General features: G+C 37.8%; 1 protein-coding gene across 2 annotated transcripts in view; it reads right to left on the bottom strand.

The window, feature by feature from the left end:
* Nucleotides 1-22,137, bottom strand: part of RPRD1A (regulation of nuclear pre-mRNA domain containing 1A) — a 74,315-nt gene extending 52,178 nt beyond the window's left edge. For both annotated transcript variants that reach the window (XM_004380913.3, XM_023735442.1), the window contains exon 1: nucleotides 21,808-22,137. In XM_004380913.3, coding sequence (XP_004380970.1) covers nucleotides 21,808-21,958 — 151 coding nt within the window. In that variant the 5' untranslated portion in view covers nucleotides 21,959-22,137. The remainder of the gene's footprint in view (nucleotides 1-21,807) is intronic.
* Nucleotides 22,138-23,082: the final 945 nt, after the last annotated feature.

The following is a 23,082-nucleotide window of genomic DNA, read 5'->3' as shown; positions in this document are numbered from 1 at the left end:
AAAATAGACGAGGGAACACTTCCCATTCATTTTATAAAGCTAGTATTACTGATACCAAAACCAGACAAAGACAGTACCAAAAAAAAAAAAAAAAAAGTGAGGGACCAACAGCCACCATGAATACAAATGCAAAAACCCTTAACAAAGTATTAGTAAAGAGAATTCATCAATATACAAAAAAAAATATACACTATAAACAAGTAATTATGTATTCCAGGAATGCAAAGTCAGTCCAAGATTCTAAAATCAATCACTGTAATCCACCATATTAACTGGCTAAAGAAGAAAAATCACATGATCATATTAACTGATGAAGACAAAGCTCCTGAAAAACTTCCTCAACTTGATAAAGGGCATCCAAAAGAACCAACAACTAACATTATACTTAATGGTGGAAGACTGAATGCTTTCCCCCTAAGATCAGGAAAAAGGCAAGGATGTCCCACACTCACCACTCTTATTTAACACAGAGCTGGCAGTTCAAGTACAATATGACAAGGAAAAGAAATAAAAAACATACTGTATTTTTACCCAAATAACATGCACCTTCTACATTTGTTTGCCAACCACTCCCTCTCCCTACAAGATAGTTTCACAAATGCAGCTATGCAAATTTTTTTACATGTTGCTGTTAAAAAAAGAAAAAAAAAGGCATAGTAGTACTTACAAAACTACCTCGCGAGAGGAGGGAGCAGTTGGCAAACAAACGTAGAAGGTGCGCATTATTTGCATAAAAATATGGTACAGGTCAGAAATGAAAAAACTGTCCTTATTAGCAGATGACATAATCATCTACATAGAGAATTCCAAAGAATCTACAAAAAAAAAAACTCCTAAAACTAGTGTGTTCAGCAATGCTATATAAGACAAATATTTAAAAATTAAAATGTATCCCAATATATTAGTAATAAACATGCAGATACCAAATTAAAAATACAGTATCATTTTAAATCATTCCAAAAAGTAGAAATAGATGCAAATCTAACAAAACATGTACAAGACTTCTATGCTGAAAACTACACAACACTGATGAAAAGTCATCAAAGAAAACCTCAATAAAGGGAGAGGCATACTATGTTCATGGAATGAAAGACTCAACATAGTAAAGATATCAATTTTTCCTAAACTGATATACAGGTTTAGCACAATTCCTGTCAAAATCCCAGAGAGATTTTTATAGATATAAAAAAGATCATTCTAAAATGTATATGGAAAGGCAAAAAAACTAGAATAGTGAAAACAAATTTGAATAAGAAAAATAAAGTGGGAAAAAATCAGTCTATCTGATTTCAAGACTTATCATATAAGCTACAGTAATCAAGAGTGCACGGTACTAATAAAGGGATAGTCACTTGAATCAATGGAAGAGAACAGAGAACCCAGAAATAGGTCCACACAAATATGTAAAACTGATTTTTGACAAATGTGCAAAAGCAACTCTATGATGGAAAGACTGCCTTGTCAACAAATAATGCTGGAGCAACTCAACATTCATGGGGGTGAGGGGAATGAATCTCAACCAAAATTCACACCTTATACAAAAATTAACTCAAAATGGATCATGTACTTAATAAAACTACAACCTTTTAGAATAAAACCTGGGATAAAATCTTTGGAATCTAGGGCTAGACAAAAAGTTCTTAGATTTAGCACCAAAAGCATAATCCATTAAAAAAAAAATTGATAAACTGGGTGTAGGGTGCGAGGGAGGTGAATGTGGTTATAAAAGGGCAAAATGAGGTATCTTTACAGTGATAGAAATGGTCTGTATCTTGACTGCATCAATTTCAATATTCTGGTTCTGACACTGATGCTACCACTGGGGGAAAATGGGTAAAGGGTACCTAAGATTTCTCTGGTTATTTCTTACAACTGCATGTGAATCTACAATTCTCAAAATAAAAAAGCTGTTGTTGTTGTTTTTTAAATTTCAGATTGAGACTTCTGCTTTCAGAGCTAAAGAATCACTACACAACAAACACTCTCAGAACTCAAGCCATTATTTATTCTACATAATTATTTATAGATATTAATAGGAATTTCACTGATTCAACTCTGGCAGGATCTGAAAGCTATAGCTTTTAAAAACTAAAACAATTACATATTGAATCAGGCAAGATTAAGATTAGATAAAACAAAATTAATGAAAAACATTCATGGTTTCTATTAATCTAACACCAATTCTCAAACTTGCTGGATTCAAGACCCTTCACACTTAAAAATTATACAGAACCCCGAAGAGCTCTTGATCAAATGGGTTGTGTCTATCAATATTTAATAAAATTAAAAATTTTAAAAAATATTATTTCATTGAAAAATAATAATAAAGATAATTACATGTTAACAAGTAACATTAAAAAAGAACTATTATTTCCAAAACAAAAAACAGTGAAAAGAATCATAATGTTTTAAATTTTTGCAAATATTCAGCTCAACAGAATACAGCTGAATTACCTATCTGCTTCTGTATTCAATATACCATGCCATGGTGTTTTGGTGGAAGTGTATGAAGAAAGTCAAGTCTCGTGGAGATATGAGTTGGAAAGAGGAATAATTTTAATAGCTTCTGCAGATAACTGTGGAAATTCTTCCTTGAAACTGCACCAAAACTCAATAATTTGTAGTTTCTAAAATATTCTAAGTTGCAATATGGAATATGAAATCATATCAATGAACTTTTTAAACTCTGATATATTAAAATCCATTGGTCTATTATGCTCATCATGCTCTCTGAATAGATCTTTTGCTCATGCATAATTCTAAAACATCACGCACTGGCCTTTTGGAAGATACTGTTTCACTGAATTACACAGACTTTCCAACTGTTGACACATTTCACTATGCAATATCATAAAACACATTTATCAATTTACTGATTTCACTGGAAAGTATTTAGAAGTATTGGGAAGCAATACCGAATGTGAGTGAAGTGTACACAACCTGACCAAGATAAATGATGACACTAAGAAGAACCAAGAATAAAGGATATTTCTGGTAAATGCTATAACATATATGATCTTGCAAAAACAGTAGTAACAATAAAAAAATAAGGAGCCTGGTGGCACGGTGGTTAAACTGCTAACCAAAAGGTCAGCAGGTCAAACCTACTAGCTGCTCTGCAGGAGAAATATGTGGCAGTCGGCTTCCATAAAGACTGCAGTCTTGGAAATCCTATGAGGCAGTTCTGCTCTGTCCTATAGGGTCGCTATGAGCTGGGATCAACTCGAAAGCAGTGGGTTTGGGTTTTTTTTGGGTGCTTACATAGGTAGATATGCATGTATATATGTGTATAGGAACGTATACGTGCATATATGCACGTGAAAATATACGTGTATCTGTAAGCATATATATATATATGTATGTGTGTTGCATATATATTTATATGCATAATAAAACACATAGGGGCACAGTTACAGATACTTCCTAGACATAACCAAACACCTCGTGGGATTAGTTTACTGAGTTTGAAGGCTGAGGACCACAGTCTCATGGGGCAACTCAGTGAATTGGCATAACACTGTTCATAAAGTTTATGCGCGACATCCTAGTTTGGTGAGTAGCATCTGGAGTCTTAAAAGCTGGCAAGCAGCCATTTAAGATACAACTATTAGTCTCTATTCATCTGGAGCAAAAGAGAAAGAAGGAAACCAAAGACTCAGAGATGAAACTAGTCCACAGGACTAACAGCCTACACGAATCCAAGCCTCATGTATCCTGAGACCAGAAGAACTAGATGGTGCTTGGCTACCACTATCGACTGTTCTGACTAGGGACACAATAGATGGTCCTGGACAGAATGGAAGAAAAATGTAGAACAAAACTTAAATTCTTAAAAAAGGCCAGACTTACTGGATGGGTAGAGACTAGAGGAACTCCCAAGACTTCTGCCCTGAAATACCCTTCAAACTCTGAACTGAAACCACTCCAGGGAGTCACCTTCAGCTAAGTAACAGACTGGCTCATAAAATAAACAATATCACCCATGAGTACTGTGATCCTTAAAAAAAAAAAGCATCTATATGAGCCCTGGCAGCACAGTGGTTAAGAGCTACGGCTGCTAATCAAAAAGGTCAGCAGTTCAAATCCACCAGCCGCTCCTTGGAAACCCTATGGGGCAGTTCTACTATGGCCTATAGGGCTGCTACGAGTCAGAATTGACTCGATGGCAACGGGTTTTTTTTTAAAATATGACACCAAATGGTCAACATTTACCCTAAAGCAAAGATGAGAAGGTAAGGGGGAGGGGTGGCAGGGAAGCTCCATTAATGGAAACAGAATAACCAGATGGGAAATAATGAGTGTAGACACACTGTGAAAAATGTAACTGATGTCACTGAACAATATGTACAGAAATTGTTAAAGAGAAACCTAATGTGTAAACTTTCACCAAAAAACCAACAAAATATTATATATATTAAAAACTTATTAGGAAGCTGTCAAGTTCATGGTGGCACATACAAGTTTTCTAAAATTCTAATTTCTGCCTGAAAACTTGAATTTTATCATGGGCAATAAATACTATCAGCTGTTTTCCTTGAAGTAACAGGTTCACTCTATTCATTTCTGAGAAAACATCTTGTCACATACTCATACTTGAATAACCATTATTTCTGTCGGTTGTTCTTTCAAGTAAAAATGGTGTTCCATGAAAAAGGCATCTGGTTTAGCTCACAACTCAAACAATCACACAGGTGTTCTTCCTCCAGATGTTCAGTATGCAGAAGTGTTTCATGTATACTTCCCATTTTGTCATATGGATTATCAAAAAGGGTCAGATTTAGTATTATTAGAAATTTACACTACTTCATTGATGACATTAAGTGAAACTAGCACTTTTTAAAATTGTATGTGTATCATGTGAAAGATACAATGACTCAGTAGTCAGTTTGGTGCCTCTGCCTTCATTAATGATTAGGTACCAGCGGTTTTTACTTACCACTGCTTTTCCAACATCAAGCCACATGTCAACAGTCAAAAGAGGGAGAAAAGTCTTAACAGTATTATAAAAATAATGTTGACTTTGTGGACCCCTAAAAGTTCCAGTGATCCACAAGGGTTCACTAACTGCTCTTTAAGAATCACTGTTCTAAGAAAGGATAAGTATGGGAAGAGTAGAACAATACCACAAATTAAAAAGGAAGAAAGTTTTTCAGGTGTTTCTCAAACCAGAAAATGTTTATACTAGGGGTTGGTTCATTATTTGGCTTAAGATTTCAGAGGTTCCTAAATCAGACACTATCTTTAAAATTTTGAAAGAAAGATCAAAACATTCTGAATACTTCTTCCAACTCTGAAAGTCTTGGATTCAACATACTTTCCAACATTTATTCAACAGATATTTACTGAGTACTACTGTATGCTAGGTTGTGAAGGAATAAAAGAATAGGCTCAGTCCTCCAGTAATAAGACACTCAATCCTAACAAAACCATTTAAATACAATGTGATAAATGCTACAATAACATGTAGAAAAGTACTAGGGAAGTGACACAATGGAAAACGGCAAAGTAGGGAACTCCAACAATCAGTCCCTCCACTGAAGCAGTAATTAAGCTGGCAAAAACTAACAGAATCAACTTTTTCAGAACTCTGGAATCTAAAATAAAAACACACAGCAACCAGGGGAGTGCTTGTTGAAGAAAGACTGTTAAATTTCAGTGAGGAAGTGTTGTAGCGTTTCTGCTTGCCCACGTACCATCCCCCTAGCCCCCAGTTTGATGGCAGCCAGGTGGACAAAGGCCCACATTCTTAGTGTGGCTTGCTACTGCCACAGGGGACAATATGAACATTTATCTTAAAAAACTGCAGTTGTGCATTTTAACTCATCTAGCAGTTCCCTAAGGGACCAGCTCAGGGTTTGTCTTTGTTTCACCCCCTCAGGCTGAAGTGGCTTCCCAGGCAGCATCTGTCAAATGCATTTAAAGACATATAATATCAACAGTTGCCTGGGACAAGGGGCAGTCACAGGGCAAGCAGCAAACAGACTATAAAGTCTGACGAGGCGGTTAAAGAGGGATATATTTGGGGGAGTAGGGGCTTTGAAAGACCACTACATATACCAAGGAATCCAAAGTGCAATGCACATGCCCAGGGCTGAAGGTATCCTGAGAAAAGACCTAAGAGGACCCTAGGCTTCTACCTCTGATTTTGGGGCTTCACACAAGCAGGAGGTGAAGAGTAAGGCAGAGTTGAAGGCAGCCTGGCTAAGAACTGAATGAGTGCCCAGCTTAGAGACAATCTGCAATGGCTGGCACAGGTTTTTTGTTTTTCATTTTGGCTCCAGGTGCTTAAGGAAATCTGTCAGGTCACTGGCTGATCACCAAGACAGAACAGAGACTTCGGTGACAACACATGACAAGGAATACAGTCTTTGCAGAAACAGTTTAGAAAAGTCATTAAGCAAATGCAGTCCTCAATGATCAACAGCAAACCCTGAGGAGATGGGAAATATGATTTCCAGAATTAGATTATAATATTTAAAATGTCCAGTTTTCAACAAAAAATCACAAGGCATACAAAGGAACAGGGAAAGTATGGTAAATTCATAGGGAAAAAAACTGAAAGAAACCATCCCTAAGGAAGCCCAGACATTGGGCTTACTAGACAAAGACTTTAAATCAACTATTTTAAATATGTTCAAAGAGTTAAAGAAAACTGTGGACGAGGAACTAAAGGAAAACAATGCATGGACAGAGAAAGTATCAATAGAGACGAAAATTATAAAAAGGAACCAAATATAAATTATGTGGCTAAAAAGTACAATAGCAGAATGAAAACTTCACTAGAGGGCTATAACAGCAAATTTGAGAAGGAAGGGGGAAAAAAATCAGTGAACTTGATGATAAACCAGAAAAAAAAACATAAGCAAAAAACAGTTGCCACAGACTAGATCCCAACTCATAGTGACTCCATGTGTATCAGAGTAGTACTGTGTTCCACAGGGGTTTTCATGGCTATAACCTTTCAGAAGCAAACCACCAGGCCTTTCTTCCAGGTGCCCCTGGGTGGGTTTGAACTGCCAACCTTCAGGTTAGTAGCCAACACTTAACCATCTGCACCACCCAGAGACTGAAATTATCCAATCTGAGCAGAAAGAAAAAAAGAATGAAGAAAAATTAAGTCTGTGGGATATCATCAAGTATACCAATATACACATTATAAAACAAAGAGAGAAAGGAACAGAAAGAATAACTGAAGAAATAATGGCTGAAAACTTCCCCAATTTGATGAAAGACATGAATTTACATCTCTAAGAAGCTCAGGGGCCGACTGTGGAACAGACCATCAGTTGCTCACATCCAAGTTCAAACTGAAGCTGGAGAAAATTAGAACAAGTCCACAGAGCCAAAGTATGACCATGAGCATATTCCACCTGAATTTAGAGATCATCTCAAGAATAGATTTGACTCACTGAACACTAATAATCAAAGACCAAACGAGTTGTGGAATGACATCAAGGACATTATACATGAAGAGAGCAAAGGATCATTAAAAACAAAGAAAAGACCGAAAGTGATGTCAAAGAGGCTCTGAAACTTGCTCTTGAACGTACAGTAGCTAAGGTGAAAGGAAGAAATGACGAAGTAAAAGAGGTGAACAGAAGATTTCAAACAGTGGCTGGAGAAAGCAAACTAAAGTATTATGACATGTGCGAAGACCTAGAGTTAGAAACCCAAAAGAGAAGAACACGCTTGGCATTTCTCAAGCTGAAAAAACCAAAGAGAAAATTCAAACCTCGAGTTGCAATACTGAAGGACTCTATGGGGAAAATATTAAAAGACGCAGGAAGCATTAAAAGAAGATGGAAGGAATACACAAAGTCACTACTGAAAAGAACTGGTCAATATTCAACCATTTCGGGAGGTAGCATATGATCAAGAACTGGTGGTACTGGAGGAAGAAGTCCAAGCTGTACTGAAGGCATTGGCAAAAAACAAGGCTCCAGGAACTGATGGGATACCAACTGAGATGTTTCAACAAACGGATGCACCACTGGACGTCCTCACTCCTCTATGCCAAGAAATTTGGAAGACAGTGACATCACCAACCAACTGGAAGAGATCCATATTTGTGCCCATTCCAAAGAAAGGTGATCCAGCAGAATGCAGAAATTATCGAACAACGTCATTAACATTACACACAAGTAAAATTTTGCTGAAGATCATTCAAAAGCGGTTGCAGCAGTACATCAACAAGGAACTGCCAGAACATCAAGCCAGACTCAGAAGAGGACGTGGAACGAGCGAGACTGTGATCATTAAGGTTATTTGTCAACTTGGCTAGGTCATGATTCTCAGTGGGTTGGCAGTTATGATGCAGTTTGGCAGTCATATGATGACATGATCATTTCCATGATGAGATTTGATATAATGTGATCACCTCCATGATGGGATCTGCTGAGTAGCCAATCAGTTCCTTGGGGGTGTGGCCTGCATCAAATAGCTAAGTGGACTTTCTGACAAGATTCGTGGGCCTTTGCTTTCTCTGGATCCTGCAGCTGGCTCCTGTTCTTCTGACCTCCAGTTCTTGGGACTTGAGCTAGCAGCTTACCTGCTGTCTTGCCTGCCAATCTTGGGATTTGTCGATCTTCACTGCCTGTGAGCAAGAGCCCTGCTGTCTGACCTGCTGATCTTGGGTTTGCCAGCCCCTGCAGCTATGTATATCAGGAGAAGCCTCTATCCTGACCCGTGGAATTAGGACATTCCAGCCTCCACATCGCGTAAGCCATTTCCTTGATAAAAATCTCTATATATATTTAGACGCTGTACTGGTTTTGCTTCTCTAGAGAAACCAGCCTAAGACAGATTATCACTGCTGATCAGATGGATCGTGCGTGAAAGCAGAGAATACCAGAAAGATATTTACCTGTGTTTTACTGACTATGCAAAGGCATTTGACTGTGTGGATCATAGCAAATTATGGATAACAGAGTAAAGAATGGGAACTCCACTTAACTGTGCTCATGGGGAAGCTGTACATAGACCAAGAAGCTGTCATTCAAACAGAACAAGGGGATACCGTGTGGTTTAAAATTAGGAAAGGTTTGGGCATCAGGGTTGCATCCTTTCACCACACTTATTCAGTCTGTATGCTGGGCAAATATTCAGAGAAGCTGGACTATATGAAGAAGAACACGGCATCGGGATTGGAAAAAGACTTATTAACAACCTGTGACATACAGATGACACAATCTTGCTTGCTGAAAGTGAAGAGGACTTGAAGCACTTACAGATGAAGTCTGAAGACCACAGCCTTCATAAGAATTACACCTCAACATAAAGAAAACAAAAATCCTCACAACTGGACCAATAAGCAACATCATGACAAACGGAGAAAAGACTGAAGTTGTCCAGGACTGCCATTTTAAAATCAACACCCATGGAAGCAGCAGTCAAGAAGTGAAACAACGCATTGTATTGGGCAAATCTGCCTCAAAAGACCTCTTTAAAGTGTTAAAAAGAAGTCATTTTTAAGGACTAAGGTGCACCTGACCCAAGCCATGGTGTTTTCAGTCACCTCACATGCATGTGAAAGCTGGACAATGAATAAGGAAAACCGAAGAAGAAATGATACACTTGAATTACAGTGCTGGTGAAGAATACTGAATGTACCATGGACTGCCAGAAGAACGAACAAGAAGAAGTACAGCTAGAATGCTCCTTAGAAGCAAGGATGGCAAGACTTTGTCTCATACTTTGGACATGTTATCAGGAGGGACTAGTTCCCGAAGAAGGACATCATGCTTGGTAAAGCAGACGGTCAGTGAAAAAGAGGAAGACCCTCAACAAGATGGATTGACACAGTGGCTGCAACAATGAACTCAAACATAACAACAATTGTGAGGATGGCGCAGGACCAGGTACTGTTTCATTCAGTTGAACACAGGGTCACTATAAGTTGGAACCGACCTGATGGCACCTAAGAGCAACAAGAAGAAGTTCCAAGTAGGATAAACTCAAAAAGAGATCAAATGGAGATACATTATAATCAAACTGTTGAAAGTCAAAGAGAGAATCACAAAAGCCAAAGAGAGAAGCAAATCACCACATACAAGGAATCCTCAATAAGATTAACAGTCAATTTCTCTTCAGAAACCATGGAAGCCACAAGGCAGTAGAATGACATATTTAAAGTGCTGAGAGGAAAAAAACAAAAACCTTTTAACCAAGAATTGTGTATCTGGCAAAACTATTCTTGAAAAGTGGAGGACAAATGAAGGCATTCCCAGAAAAACAAAAGCTGAGGGAGTTCACTGCTACTAGACCTGCCCTACAAAGATTGTTAATGGGACCCCTTCGGGCTGAAATGAAATGACACTAAACAATAACTCAAACCCATACAAAGAAATAAAGAACATCAATAAAGGTAACTACATAGATTAATAAAAGCTAATATTACTGTATTCTGGTTTTTAACTCTTCTTTTTGTTTCCTATGTGATATCAAAGACGAATACATAAAACAATAACTATAAACCTGGTAAATGGCACACAATGTATACAAACGTACTTTGTGATAACAACAACCTAAGGGTGGGATAAAGCTATGCAGCGGCAGAGTTTTTAATGCTATCGAAGGTAAGTGGGGATAAAACTAGATTGTTATAAATTTAGATGTCAATTATAAATTTAAAGAACAAAAAAACCTCCCCTTGCTCGGGAAAAAAAAAAAAAAGAAGGGCTAAGGACCATGGATGGACAAACAGTTAATTATTCTTGGGAGAGGCTAGGGAAAGCTATGGGTAGAAGTTGACACCAGAGCTTAGAGATTAGGAGACAGAAGAAATAGGAAAAAGGAACAGTTTATGAAAGCACAGAGATGCACTAAAGTACAAGATATATTCTTTTTTATACTTCCTTTTAAGGTAAAATCCACATAACATGAAGTTAACCATTTTAAAATGTATAATTCAGTGGCATTTAGTACATTCATAATGTTGGGCAACAACCACATCTATCTAGTTCTAAAATATTTTCATCACCCTCAAAAGAGATCAGTATCCATTAAGCAATCAACCCCATCTTCCCCTTCCTCAACCCTTAGCAACCACTAATCTGCTTTCTGTCTGTATGGATCTATGTATTGTGGATATTTCATCTAAATGGAACCATACAATATTTGACTTTTTGTGCCTGGCTTCTTTCACTAGGCATAACATTTTCAAGGCTTATTCACAGTGCAGGACGTATCCGTTCTTCATCCCTTTTCATGACTGAATAATATTCCATTGTATAGATATACCACATTTTGTTTAGTCATTCATCCTTTGATGGACATGAAAACTTAGTGTATAATAAAGGAAGTGTATCAAATAGGTGGGGTAAAAATGAACTTAAAAAAAATGGTGTGATACAATAATGCCTACCATTTGTCAGGATCTCTTAAATCACCAACTGAACCATTAAGAATATAACTACAATATCCAGTAACATAAATTAATAGTTAGAAATTGTAACAGAAAAAAAGACACATCCTAAATGTTCATCAGGAAAGGTTATATAAACATTAGCATAACCATAAACATGGAATACAGCTGTTTTCGTTGTTAGGGGCCATTGAGTCGGTTCCGACACACAGCAATCTTACAGGATAGAGTAGAACTGCCCCACAGGGTTTCCAAGGAGCGGCTGGTGGATTTGAACTACTGACCTTTTGGTTAGCAGCTGAGCTCTTAACCACTATGCCACCAGGTTCCATATAAAAGTTGGTGTAACCATAAACATGGAACACAGTGCAGGCATCTAAAAAATGAGACAACACCTTATGTACACATATGCAACAATGTGCAAGATATATTAAAGGAAAAAAGGCACAGAGAAATCTATTTAATACTCTACCATTTGCGTAAACAAGAAAGAGTGAAAGAAAATAGTAACATACATATGCTTTTATATGAATAGAAAATTCAGGAAGAATACATAAACTTAACAGAAGTAAATATGGGTAGGAAAAATAGGTGGGAGAAAGGAATGGGAAGGAAACTTATTCCTCTTTTTATACTCTTTTTTACAGTTCTGAATTTGATATTGTGTGCATGTTATTATCTAATCTCATATTTATTTACATGCATATGTAAACATCTACATATTTACACATTTTAAACTCAGAAACTCAAGCATTTAGTATAAGCATGGTAAACTTTAAAAAATAGTTTCTCAGTTACAGATTGAAGGGACTAAGGAAAAGCTAAAAAAAAAAAAAAAAAAAGATAGTAAGATTACTAGGCACATGATAGGAGCCAAGAGTTATGCTAGAGAACTAAAATAACAAAAAATCTAGATGACATCAAGATGACTACATAATTCACCATTACTATTCTCCTAATGGATTTTTAGAAACAAAACCAAAAAAACTAAACCCACTGCCATCACGTTGATTCCAACTCACTGTGACCCTACAGGACAGAGTAGAACTGCCCCATAGGGTTTCCAAGGAGCAGCTGGTGGATTTGAACTGCTAATCTTGTTTAGCAGCTGCTCTCTTAACCACTGCGCCACCAGGGCCCCTTTATAAACAAAACAATTAAACTATATCAAATTATCACTTAAAGTTCTTTCCAGAAATAAAATACTAAATGTTTATCTAAAATGCTTATTATCCTACCTAGCTCCAAAAAGGACTTATGAACTGAAATGTTCTATTTAAAATGTTGAACAAAGTTGTGTTACTTAAGACCCCATTCAAATAATTAAAATAGTAAGAACTATGTCTACATTCATTGTACGGCTCCTAATAATTTTTACTCATCCTTCAAATCCCAAATCAAGGAAGTCTTCCTTGATTCCCTAAACTAGGTTAGGTTCCAAGTTATAGTTCTCCTTTTATCATTGTGCAGCTACTAGTTCAGTAAAATGCATTTACTGGCTTATATGTAAACTCCATGAGACAGCTGTGCGTCTTTTTATCTATGGAACCATTTATGGTCTACTAACAAAGTAAAGCTCAATAAATACCAACAGTAAAAACTTTTACTTAAACATCTGAGATGAAAATTTCATTTTATTAAAAAACTACTTGTAGTATTACAGACTGTCGTATTAAGTTAGCTTCATGTCGGAGCATACCTTTATTTTTATTAGAAAATTAAAGTTAATGACATAACCAGCAGCAAAAACATCAAATTATCCATTTTTTAAAAAGCATGTATCATGGGAAAGTGAATCTAAAAAAAAATTATATTACACCCTCTCCTTATTTATTGACTATCTTGTTATCTGACATTTCCCATTTATGACAATAACAAAAAATCTACTATCCAACTATTTTGCACATTAACAATGTACATCTGGCAGTAACGAACACTGAGGTGCCAGGCAAGAGTAACACTGGCTGCAGTGGCCTAGCTACAGAAAATAGCACCTAGGGTAATTAGTGTTAAATTGCTGAATCATCTCTTACAGCTGGCAATGGAAACTGTGATGGCCAAAAGAAACTGCTCATTGGCAACCTGTCTCAAGCAGCGCCCAGGGCACACACTTTACCTGCTGCCACTGCCCCCTTTCCCTCCTCCACCATAGGCCTTTGGCTGACTGTGACAGTTAAGGTTATATGTCAACTTGGCTGGGCCACAATTCAGTGGTTTGGTTTTATGTAATATGCAATTTGGCAGTTATATAATGATGTAGTCATCCTCCACTTTGTGATCTGATGTGGTCATCCTCCATTTTCACATGCCGATTTTGTCTAATGACCTGGTCTTTGGAACCTAATCGTGTCGATAAGTGAGAGGGTGTATAGGCCAAAGAGAAATTTCATATATTCAGGTAAAGTTTTCATAAGACTTAGTATTCTGGAGAGAATATGTCTGCTAAGGCAAAATAACGTGGCCTAGCCTCTAGATTTAACTACCAGTTTATAAGAAATGGTCTAGTTCTCAGTATACAGCCCATCAATTCCTGGGAGTCCTCAAATCTTTTCACGAGGCCCATGAAGTCAAACTACTTTTATGATAATACTGAGACTTATCTGCCTTTTTCACTGTCATTCTCTCACATGTGTACAATAGGGTTTTTGGGAGGTTATATATGATATACCAGCTAGACTGAATGTAGAACCAGACATGAGAATCCAGCTGTCTTCCGTTAAGACAAACATTATATTTATAAAAATGTAAGCAATCACTCTTTAATTTTAAAAGAAAAATCATTATTTTTCATTAATATCACTTTATGTTAACATGTAAATGATTTAGTATTGTACTTTAAAATAATTAAGTATTTTTAAATGTTTCAATTTCTAAAACAGTAACCATCAATAGATAAAACTCACATAAATAAACTTCTGAGGTCCTCAATAGCTTTTAAGAGAGTGAGGGGATCCTGAAACCAGAAAGTTTGAGAACTCCTGGTCTAGATCATGAGAATTTCTATAGAATAATCAACTCGGTCTTTTCAATGAATAAATTAAGAAATAATAACAAAGCAGAGGAAACCCAGAGATGTAAAGGAACTTAAGGAATAAAATAGTCAATTGCAATGATCCTGATTCAAAGAGATGGCTTTAAAAAAAAAAAATGAGACAATCAAGGAAACAAATGCTGACTAGATTATTTGATAATATTTTTAAAATTAATTTTTTAGATGTTAAGAAAGATTATAACTATTGAAGCTAGGTGATATGTACCATATTTTTCTGCAAATAATGTGTGCCTTCTAGTTTGCCAATTGCACCCTCCCCTCACGAGATATTTTCATAAGCGTGTTATGCTAATTATTTTTACAGCAACATGTAAAAAAACTGACATAGCTGCGCTTATGAAAATACCTTGCAGGGGGGAGGGCGTGGTTGGCAAACAAACATAAAAGGCATGCACTATTTGCGTAAAAATATGGTACACGGGGGTTCATATTTGTATGACATTTTCCATAGTGAACTTTTGATTTTTTTAAATCAGTCTATTGATTGTTAATTTATCTCCACTATGAAAGAATGGTTACAAAAATCACTTTATATTATAGATCTAGTTATTAGAAATGGATGTGAACAGCCTATGAAAAGGGAGGAGAAAAGAAAGTAATGTATGTGTAATATAAATTGACAATTATCTTCAAAAATAAAGTAAATATATGCTCAAATTTATAAGTTATGCAGTTTGACAACAGCAAATTCTTTTAAGTATAAGGTCTTACAAAGTATGACTGCCTAACTTACTTGTATGATTTTAACTCTAAGAAAGAATAACAACTATTAATTCAGAATAGAATCTCTTCATTTTAAGAAGTTATATTGCTCATGTGTTTTTAAAGTAAACAAAAAATGTTCTTCACCTTTTCTATTTTTCTAAAACCAAATAAACTAGGAAGCTAAGAATATACAGTACTTAATAAGACCTCTTGCAAATCTAAAGCCATACTGTGAATGTAAATGTTAATTCAACAAATACTTAAGGACCTTCATCAAAAGCAGTAGTATGTTAGGGTTATGGAGGTGAAAAATTGAAATGGGCAGACAACAATCTCAAGGAGCCCAAGCATCTACTTCATAACCAACATATACTCCCCCAAATCCATAATGTAATGAAAAGCGATAGTTCCCTGAAAGTTATCTGACACAATTTTACTCAGAACTGCTAATTTCAACAAATGATTACAAATAGAAGGAAAAGTTAAACTTTAAATAATCTAATATTTTAATTCTGGCCAATATTAGAAAAACCAGTAACAGGCATTCAAGGACTGAGTATTCCCAGGTTTAGCTCTTTACATCCCAAACAATTTCCCATCTCAGCATCTTCACATATTCCCACTAGCTGAAGTAATACCTAGTTCAGAAGGGTTATTAAATGTCACCTACTCAGAGATGATTTACCTTACCATTCTAACTACAGTTTGCCTCCTCGAATAGATACAACACAAAATTTATATTTACAATGTTTTGTTTCTTGTTTGTCTTCCCTGAGACAATAAATTCTATGATGGCAGGCACCAAATTTGTTGTAGTTAGCACTGGGATATCCAATGTCTGACACATAGAAGACAACTGCTAAATACCTGGTGAATTCAGATACTTTAAAGGGGGAGTAACGGTTAAGTGCTCAGCTGCTAACGGAAAGGTTTGCAGTTCGAACCTACCCAGAGGCTCCATAGGAGAAAAGACCTGGCGATTTGCTCCCATAAAGATTACGGCCTAGAAAACCCTATGTGGCAGCTCCACTCTGTCATATGGGGTCACTATGAGTTGAAATTGACTTGATGACACCTAACAACAACAAAACGTTAGAGCACTTACAGTTTTGTTGAGAAGCAAATATGAATAACATCCAAGAGGCTGCTGTGAAGGATTCAATCACAGACTAGTGAGGGCAAGGACTCTAAACCCACTGCATGAAGCTGATTCCAACTCACAGTGACCCTGTAGGACAGAGCAGAACTGCTCCATAGGATTTCAGGGGCTGTAAATCTTTTATGGAAGCAGACTGCCACATCCTTCTTCCATTGGTTTGAACCACTCACCTTTCGGTTAGCAGCTGACTGCTTTAACCACCATGCCACCAAGGTTCCTACAATGACTCTAGGCAACTGGAGGGCTACACTTTGTCTCACGTACTATGGACATTTTATCAGGAGGGACCAGTCCCTGGAGAAGGACATCATACTTGGTAAAGTAGAGGGTCAGTGAAAAAGAAGACCCTCAACGACATGGATTAACGCAGTGGCTGCAACAATGGGCTCAAACAGCAACAACTGTGAGGACGGCACGGGACTGGGTAGTGTTTCGTTCTGTTGTGCATAGGGTTGCAATGAATCATAACTGACTCAACCGCACCTAACAACCACCAAACTGGTTATTTTCTACAACTCTTGCAAAGAGTTTTTGTTGTTGTTGTTGCTGTGTGTGTGTGTGTGTGTGTGTGTGTGTGTGTGTGTGTGTGTGTGTGTGTAGAAAAGAGCCCAAATGTCACTGTTACTTTTGTAAACTCAGGTATATTCATGGGTCAGTATTTCTACAGCAATGAATCTAATGTAGAATTTATATTAACGATGGACATTAATACTTTTATAATTTAGACCATATCATAGATTGAACTCAGTCTCCCAAAAAGCATGTGTTATAAATCCTAACCCCTCTACATGTGGATATAATTTGTTTTGGGAATAGGGTTTTCTTTGTTATGTTAATGAGGCTACAACAGTATAGGTTATCTCTTAAGCCAATCACTTTTCAGATAAAAAAGGAGCAGCTAGACAGCACAGGAACAAGCAATGACAAACGGGAGCAACAGATGCCACAAGAAGACTGCCATGGAATCCAGGACTAGAAGCTGAAAGAGACACAGACTTTCCCAAGAGAGCCTTCCCCTTGAGCCGTCACCCTGAATTCGGACTTCTAGCCTCCTAAACTGTGAGAATATAAATTTCTGTTCATTAAAGCCACCTACTTGTGGTATTTCTGTTATAGCTGCACAAGATAACTAAGACAGCCCAGTACTGACAGTTATTCAGTGTCTAAAACAGTCACTTTCAAAGGACACTTTACGTGAAAAGACTCTATAGAAAAATGAAACAGCTTCCATGCCTCACACCACACACAAAAACAAATTCAAAATGGAGTAAGGACCTAAATGTGCAAACTAAAACAATAAAATTTTTAGAAGAAAAAGCAGGCGCAACGCTGTTAGGCCTAGCTTTTAACAACACATTATCTAACATACCAAAAGCACAAACAGCAAAAGACAAAATAAGTAAGTGGGACCTCATAAAAACTAAAAACTTTTGTTCATCAAAAGACTACCAAGAGAGTGAAGACAAGCTACCTACCAACTGGGAGAATATCTTCGGAAACCATATATTCAACAAGAATCTAATAACCAAAATACATATAAAACTTCAACAACAAAATAACCCAATCATAAAATGGGCAAAAGACTTAAATAGACATTTCACCAAAGAGGACATTTAAATGGTCACCAAACACATGAAAACATGCTCTGCAACATTAGCCATCAGAAAGATACAAATCAAAACCACAATGAAGTATCACTTCACTCCCACCAGGACGGCTAAGAATAAAAAAACTGAAAATAAATGTTGTTGAGGCTATGACTCAGCAATTCCACTCCTAGGTATATACTCAATAGATTTGAAAGCACAGACTCAAAAAGAGACGTGTACACTAATGTTCATTGCAGCACTCTTCACAAATCAATAGCCAAAAAATAGAAACAACCTACATGTCCATCAACAGATAAATGAGTAAACAAAACGTGATACATACATACAATGGAATACTACTCAGCCAGTAGACATGAAGTCTTGATACCTGCTACAATATGGATGCAGCTGAAGACACTACGCTGAGTGAAATAAGTCAATCACAAAAGGACACATATTGTATGACCTCTCTTAAGGCAAGAAAGGGCAAAAGTATGGAGACCAAAGTTTAGAAGTGGTTACTAGGGACAGGAGGGAGGGGGTAACGGAGAGGATTAATGGTGATGGAAATATTGCATTGATTAAGGGTAGGGTTGCAAAGCCGAGTACTGTAACTGCTGTCAATAAGTTGTGCACCTGAAAAAGCTGAACTGGCAAAAGTTGTGTGATAGAAATATTTACAACAATAATAACAAAAAGGGTAGCTGCTGAGGCTACTTATGTACAACTAAAATCCTCATGGGATTTGGTTTCTTAGTTTGGAGGTTTAAGGTCATGGTTTCATGGGACATTCCAATTAACTGGCCTAATAATGTGTTTAGTGTTTCTGTTCTACTTCCTAGTTCACTGTGTAGTGCCTGGGGTCTTAAAAGCTTGCAAGCCTCAGTCCAAGGCACAATAATTGGTTTCTATTCACCTGGAGCAATAGAAGAAAGAGGAGACTCAGAACAGAAGGAGGACATGGAATATGTGGCTAACTGCCTCCATGAACAACTGCCTCCTTTGCCATGAGACCAGAAGAACTGGATGGTGCCCAGCTACATTACTGAATATTTTGATCAAAGATTCCACAGAAGAATCCTGATCAAAAGGGAGGAAATGCAGAATATAATTTCAAATTTTCATGGACTCCAGACTTCCTGGAGCCATGGAGGGTGGATGAACCCCTGAAACTACTGTCCTTTAAACCTTAAACCAAAAACATCCCCTGAAGTCTTCTTAAAACCAAACAACAGTTTAGCTTAACTAGTAAAAAAATGTTTGCCTTGAATATTATGCTCTTTTCAGATCTATATGGGATCAAACTGACAACAGCAACTTGAAAGATTAGATAGGAATCTCACCAGGCAGTGAAGTTATGTTAATGAGGGAAGAACAACTCGGAAAAGGAGAGTAAGAACGGTTGCACAACTGGAAGAATGTAATCAATGTAACTAAAAGGTACATGTAGAAACTATTGAATTGGTGTATGTTCTGCTGTGTATATTTTTAACAACAAAATGAATGCTTTTTTTTTAAAAAAAGAAAGTGAAAAGACAACCCATTGAATGGGAGAAAAATCTGCAAATCAGGGATCTGCTAATGTATATCTAGAATACATTAAGAATTCTTGCTGTTGTTGTTAACTATCCTTCGGTGGGCTCCCAACTCTTAACCCCTGTACAACAGAGCCATTTCCAAGATAGGACTGGACCTTTGGGATCCATAGGGTTTTCACTGGCTAATTTTTGGAAGTAGATTGCCACTTACAACTTAATAGTGAGACAAACAACCCAATTAAAAAACGAGCAGAGGATCTGAATAGACATTTCTCCAAAGACATGCAAAAAGCCAATAAGCACCTGAAAAGATGTTCAACAGAGACATACAAATCAAAACCACAATGAGATACCATTTCATACCCATTAGGATGGCTGTAACCAAAGATGGATAAGAAGTGTTGGTGAGGATGAAGAGAAACTGGAACCCTAATACAGTGCTGGTGGAAATGCAAAATGGTGCAGTCATTCTGGAAAACAGTCTGGCAGCTCCCGAAAATGTTAAACATGAGTTGTCATGCCAGTTAAAAAACCAGCTGCTGTAGAGTCAATTCTAACTCATGGTGGCCCCATGTGGGCCAGAACAGAACTGTGCTCCATGGAGTTTTCAACGGCTGATTTTTGGGGGGAAGTAAATCACCCGGCCTTTCTTCTAAGGTGCCTTTAGGTGGACTCAAACCGCCAACCTTTTGGTTAGAGCCAAGGGCATTAACCATCTGCACCACCCAGGGACTCCACAGATATCTGTAGTTAGTTGAAACTGCCACAGAAATGATTAACGCCATATTCCAAGATAAACCCATTGCTGTGGAGTCGATTCTGACTCACACTGACCCTACAGGACAGAACAGAACTGCCCCATATGATTTCCAAGAAGCGGGTGGTAGATTCAAACTGCCGACCTGTTACCACAAGGATGCAAAGAAATGGAATGTGATTAGTTAAGATTAAGCATTATTTATTCAGGTTTCTCTCATGTGAAACGTCTGTAAACAGCATTGCTATTTTTCTGTTGGGTTGTCTCATTCGTTTGTAGTAATTCTTAAGATAGCCTGAGTATCAATCCTTTATTGATTATGTGTTTCTAAGTGCCCTTTCTAAAAAAAAAAAAAAAATGTATAAACCTGTTATTGATTTTGAAATCTAGTAAAGTGTAGAAGCAAAGACAGTTTCTGACTTCTCAAAGTCTACAGTTAGCTATTTTTCCAACCTATATATTAATGTTTCTCAAATCTTTCTGAACACTCAGAAAGCCTAGTTTCTCACTGAGAGCCAATATACATATACTTATTTATAAACTGAAAAACAGGGCTCTAAATCAGTGTCTTCTAAAGGACGACATATCTTAACGCCAAGCAAATACACTTAAGTATTCTGTAGGAAAAGGGCAATTTGCCTCTATTCTATACAGCCAATGCCACATTTTAGCTGCCATGTTAATACATCACATACCTTTCATGAGTCAGTAAACAAGTATCTATTTTAATAACGGTTGGTTAAAACTTAACATTTAATAACTATCATATCCATCAAGGTGTTTGAAACAACAATGAAGAGCTTCTACTCTACCCAATGAATTAATAATAAAGATACAAATTAAATTTCAGGCCAAGCAAATTAAATTTTTAATTTTTCAGTCGCATTAACATACAATCAATTCTTTACAGATAAAGCTGCTGGACAGACTCAGAATATTTTAGTGACAACTGCTCAAAGCTCAAAAAAGTTTACTTCATTTACAGGCGCACTACCAAATGTTTTGCAAAAGACGCTGCACATACAGCAGGACCTTAGATCAGTTAATCTAACTTCCTCATTTTCAGGTGAAGCAACCGCAATCCAAAAGTTAAGAAACTTGCTCAATCTTGGTCCTCTAAAATCTACAAATTAGGGATTCTTTTCACCGCATTACGCACTTTTAGGCTCCCCAGTTCTAAAACTCTGACCCATCTATTAATTTTACAAGATCAGGTTTATGTATTATAGAAATGAAGTTACTCCCATCCCCACACTAATCTATCCCTTTCCACTTCCTTACCTTTTCCCTCCCCTATCCACCGCTATAATCGACGAAAAGATAAAGTACCAGCCTGCCTTAATTTCTGGCTCTAATTGTATGCGGCGTCCCAAACCCCTAGCTACTGTTCCTGTGTTAAATTAACATAGGTTTAATTTTATCCTTCATTCCTTTATTCAACTAACACCTACTAAACGCCAGCTTTGCAGGGAGCGCGGTGCATGCGGCTCATACCCCGCGGACAGCCGCGCGCCGGCACGGAGACGGCTCTCCAGACGTCAGGGAGCCGCGGGGCTGAGGGTGCGGGGCTCCGGGTAAGCAGGGCGGGAGTCCCGGTGGCGCCTGGGAAAGAGCCGGGTGGCGGAGAACGGCGCGGACGGCTCACCTTTACGCAGCTCCCGCTCCCACACGGTGACGATGGGCCGCGAGTGCTTGCGGTGGTGGATGAGCCACAGAGACAAGGTCTGCACGCTCTGCTGCGAGTTGCTCAACTCCGACAGCTTCTTCTCCAGCGCCGCCTCAGAGAAGGCGGACATCCCTCCGACACCACGTTCACGCCGTCCCACGCGATGGGGCTGCGGGGAGGAGAGTTTCGCCGCCCTCGTCGCGGCCTCGCCCCCTCACTCCACCCTTCCCCACGCCCTCAATACCGCCGGCGCCACATCCAAGCCCAGCCGAAAACCAGCAAGATGGCGTCCGGCCGGCAGTGACGTCAGAGACCGCCGGGTCCCAGCTTTCTAGCTACAAGTCCTCGGAAGGGGCGCGGCCTCGGCCCAGAGGCGGAAGAGGCGAGGCTGAAACAAGTGCAGGTGAGGCCAGCGAGGGCGGGCCGCTTGTGTTGAGGCGGGCGGTAGACAGGTTTTAATGGGCCTAGAACCTTCCTGGGGGAAAACAGTCACTGCCAAGGAAGGAGTGATTAAAACTGTCTATTTAGGCGTGTAAATTGGTACAGCCACTGTGTAAGACTATTTGACATGATCAATTAAATTTCAAAGTACACTTTCCCAGTTACCTGCAACTAATTGCTATCAATGATAAACACCAGCATATTTGTACAAGGAACTGTGCTAGCTGTTCCCGAAGTAATAGTGAAAAGTTGGGACAGTCACAGCAGGTAAGTGGCTAAATTGTGATACATCCATATTACAAAATCTATGCAGTCATTTAAAAAATGAATAAATCAAGATATGGTGGATTTGGTTTTTTTTAAGTTACAGAAGGAAAAATACAGTATAACTTTTTTTAAAAGTTCGTATTTTATATGAATTCAGAAATACGTAAAAGCACAGCAAAAGGTCTGGAAGAGTGCGCACCACAGTAATAGTACTTTTCTCAGGGAGAGGATCAGAGTTTGAGCACTTAAGGCATGTCTATATTGTTTTCATTTTTTTTACAAGGAGAAAATAGTAATGTATTATTAATATAACTGAAAATCAGTTTCAGAAATCTCATAGTTATTCCAGCATATCTGGACATAGTGCTTGTCTTAACTATGATAATTCACAAAGACAATAAAAAGATGAACACTGTCATGTTCTAAATACAAGAAACTTCCAGAAAGATGAACAAGAGACCATAGGAATTCATAAACGACCTGTTGAGAAGCACTGTTCGTGTACTTTACACATTATATGCACCTGTATTAGTCAGGGTTCTCTAG

This window comes from Trichechus manatus, unplaced genomic scaffold (assembly GCF_000243295.1).
Source record: "Trichechus manatus latirostris isolate Lorelei unplaced genomic scaffold, TriManLat1.0 scaffold00078, whole genome shotgun sequence".
NCBI classification, from domain to species: Eukaryota; Metazoa; Chordata; class Mammalia; order Sirenia; family Trichechidae; genus Trichechus; species Trichechus manatus.
This window is presented reverse-complemented; position numbering and strand designations above follow the sequence as displayed.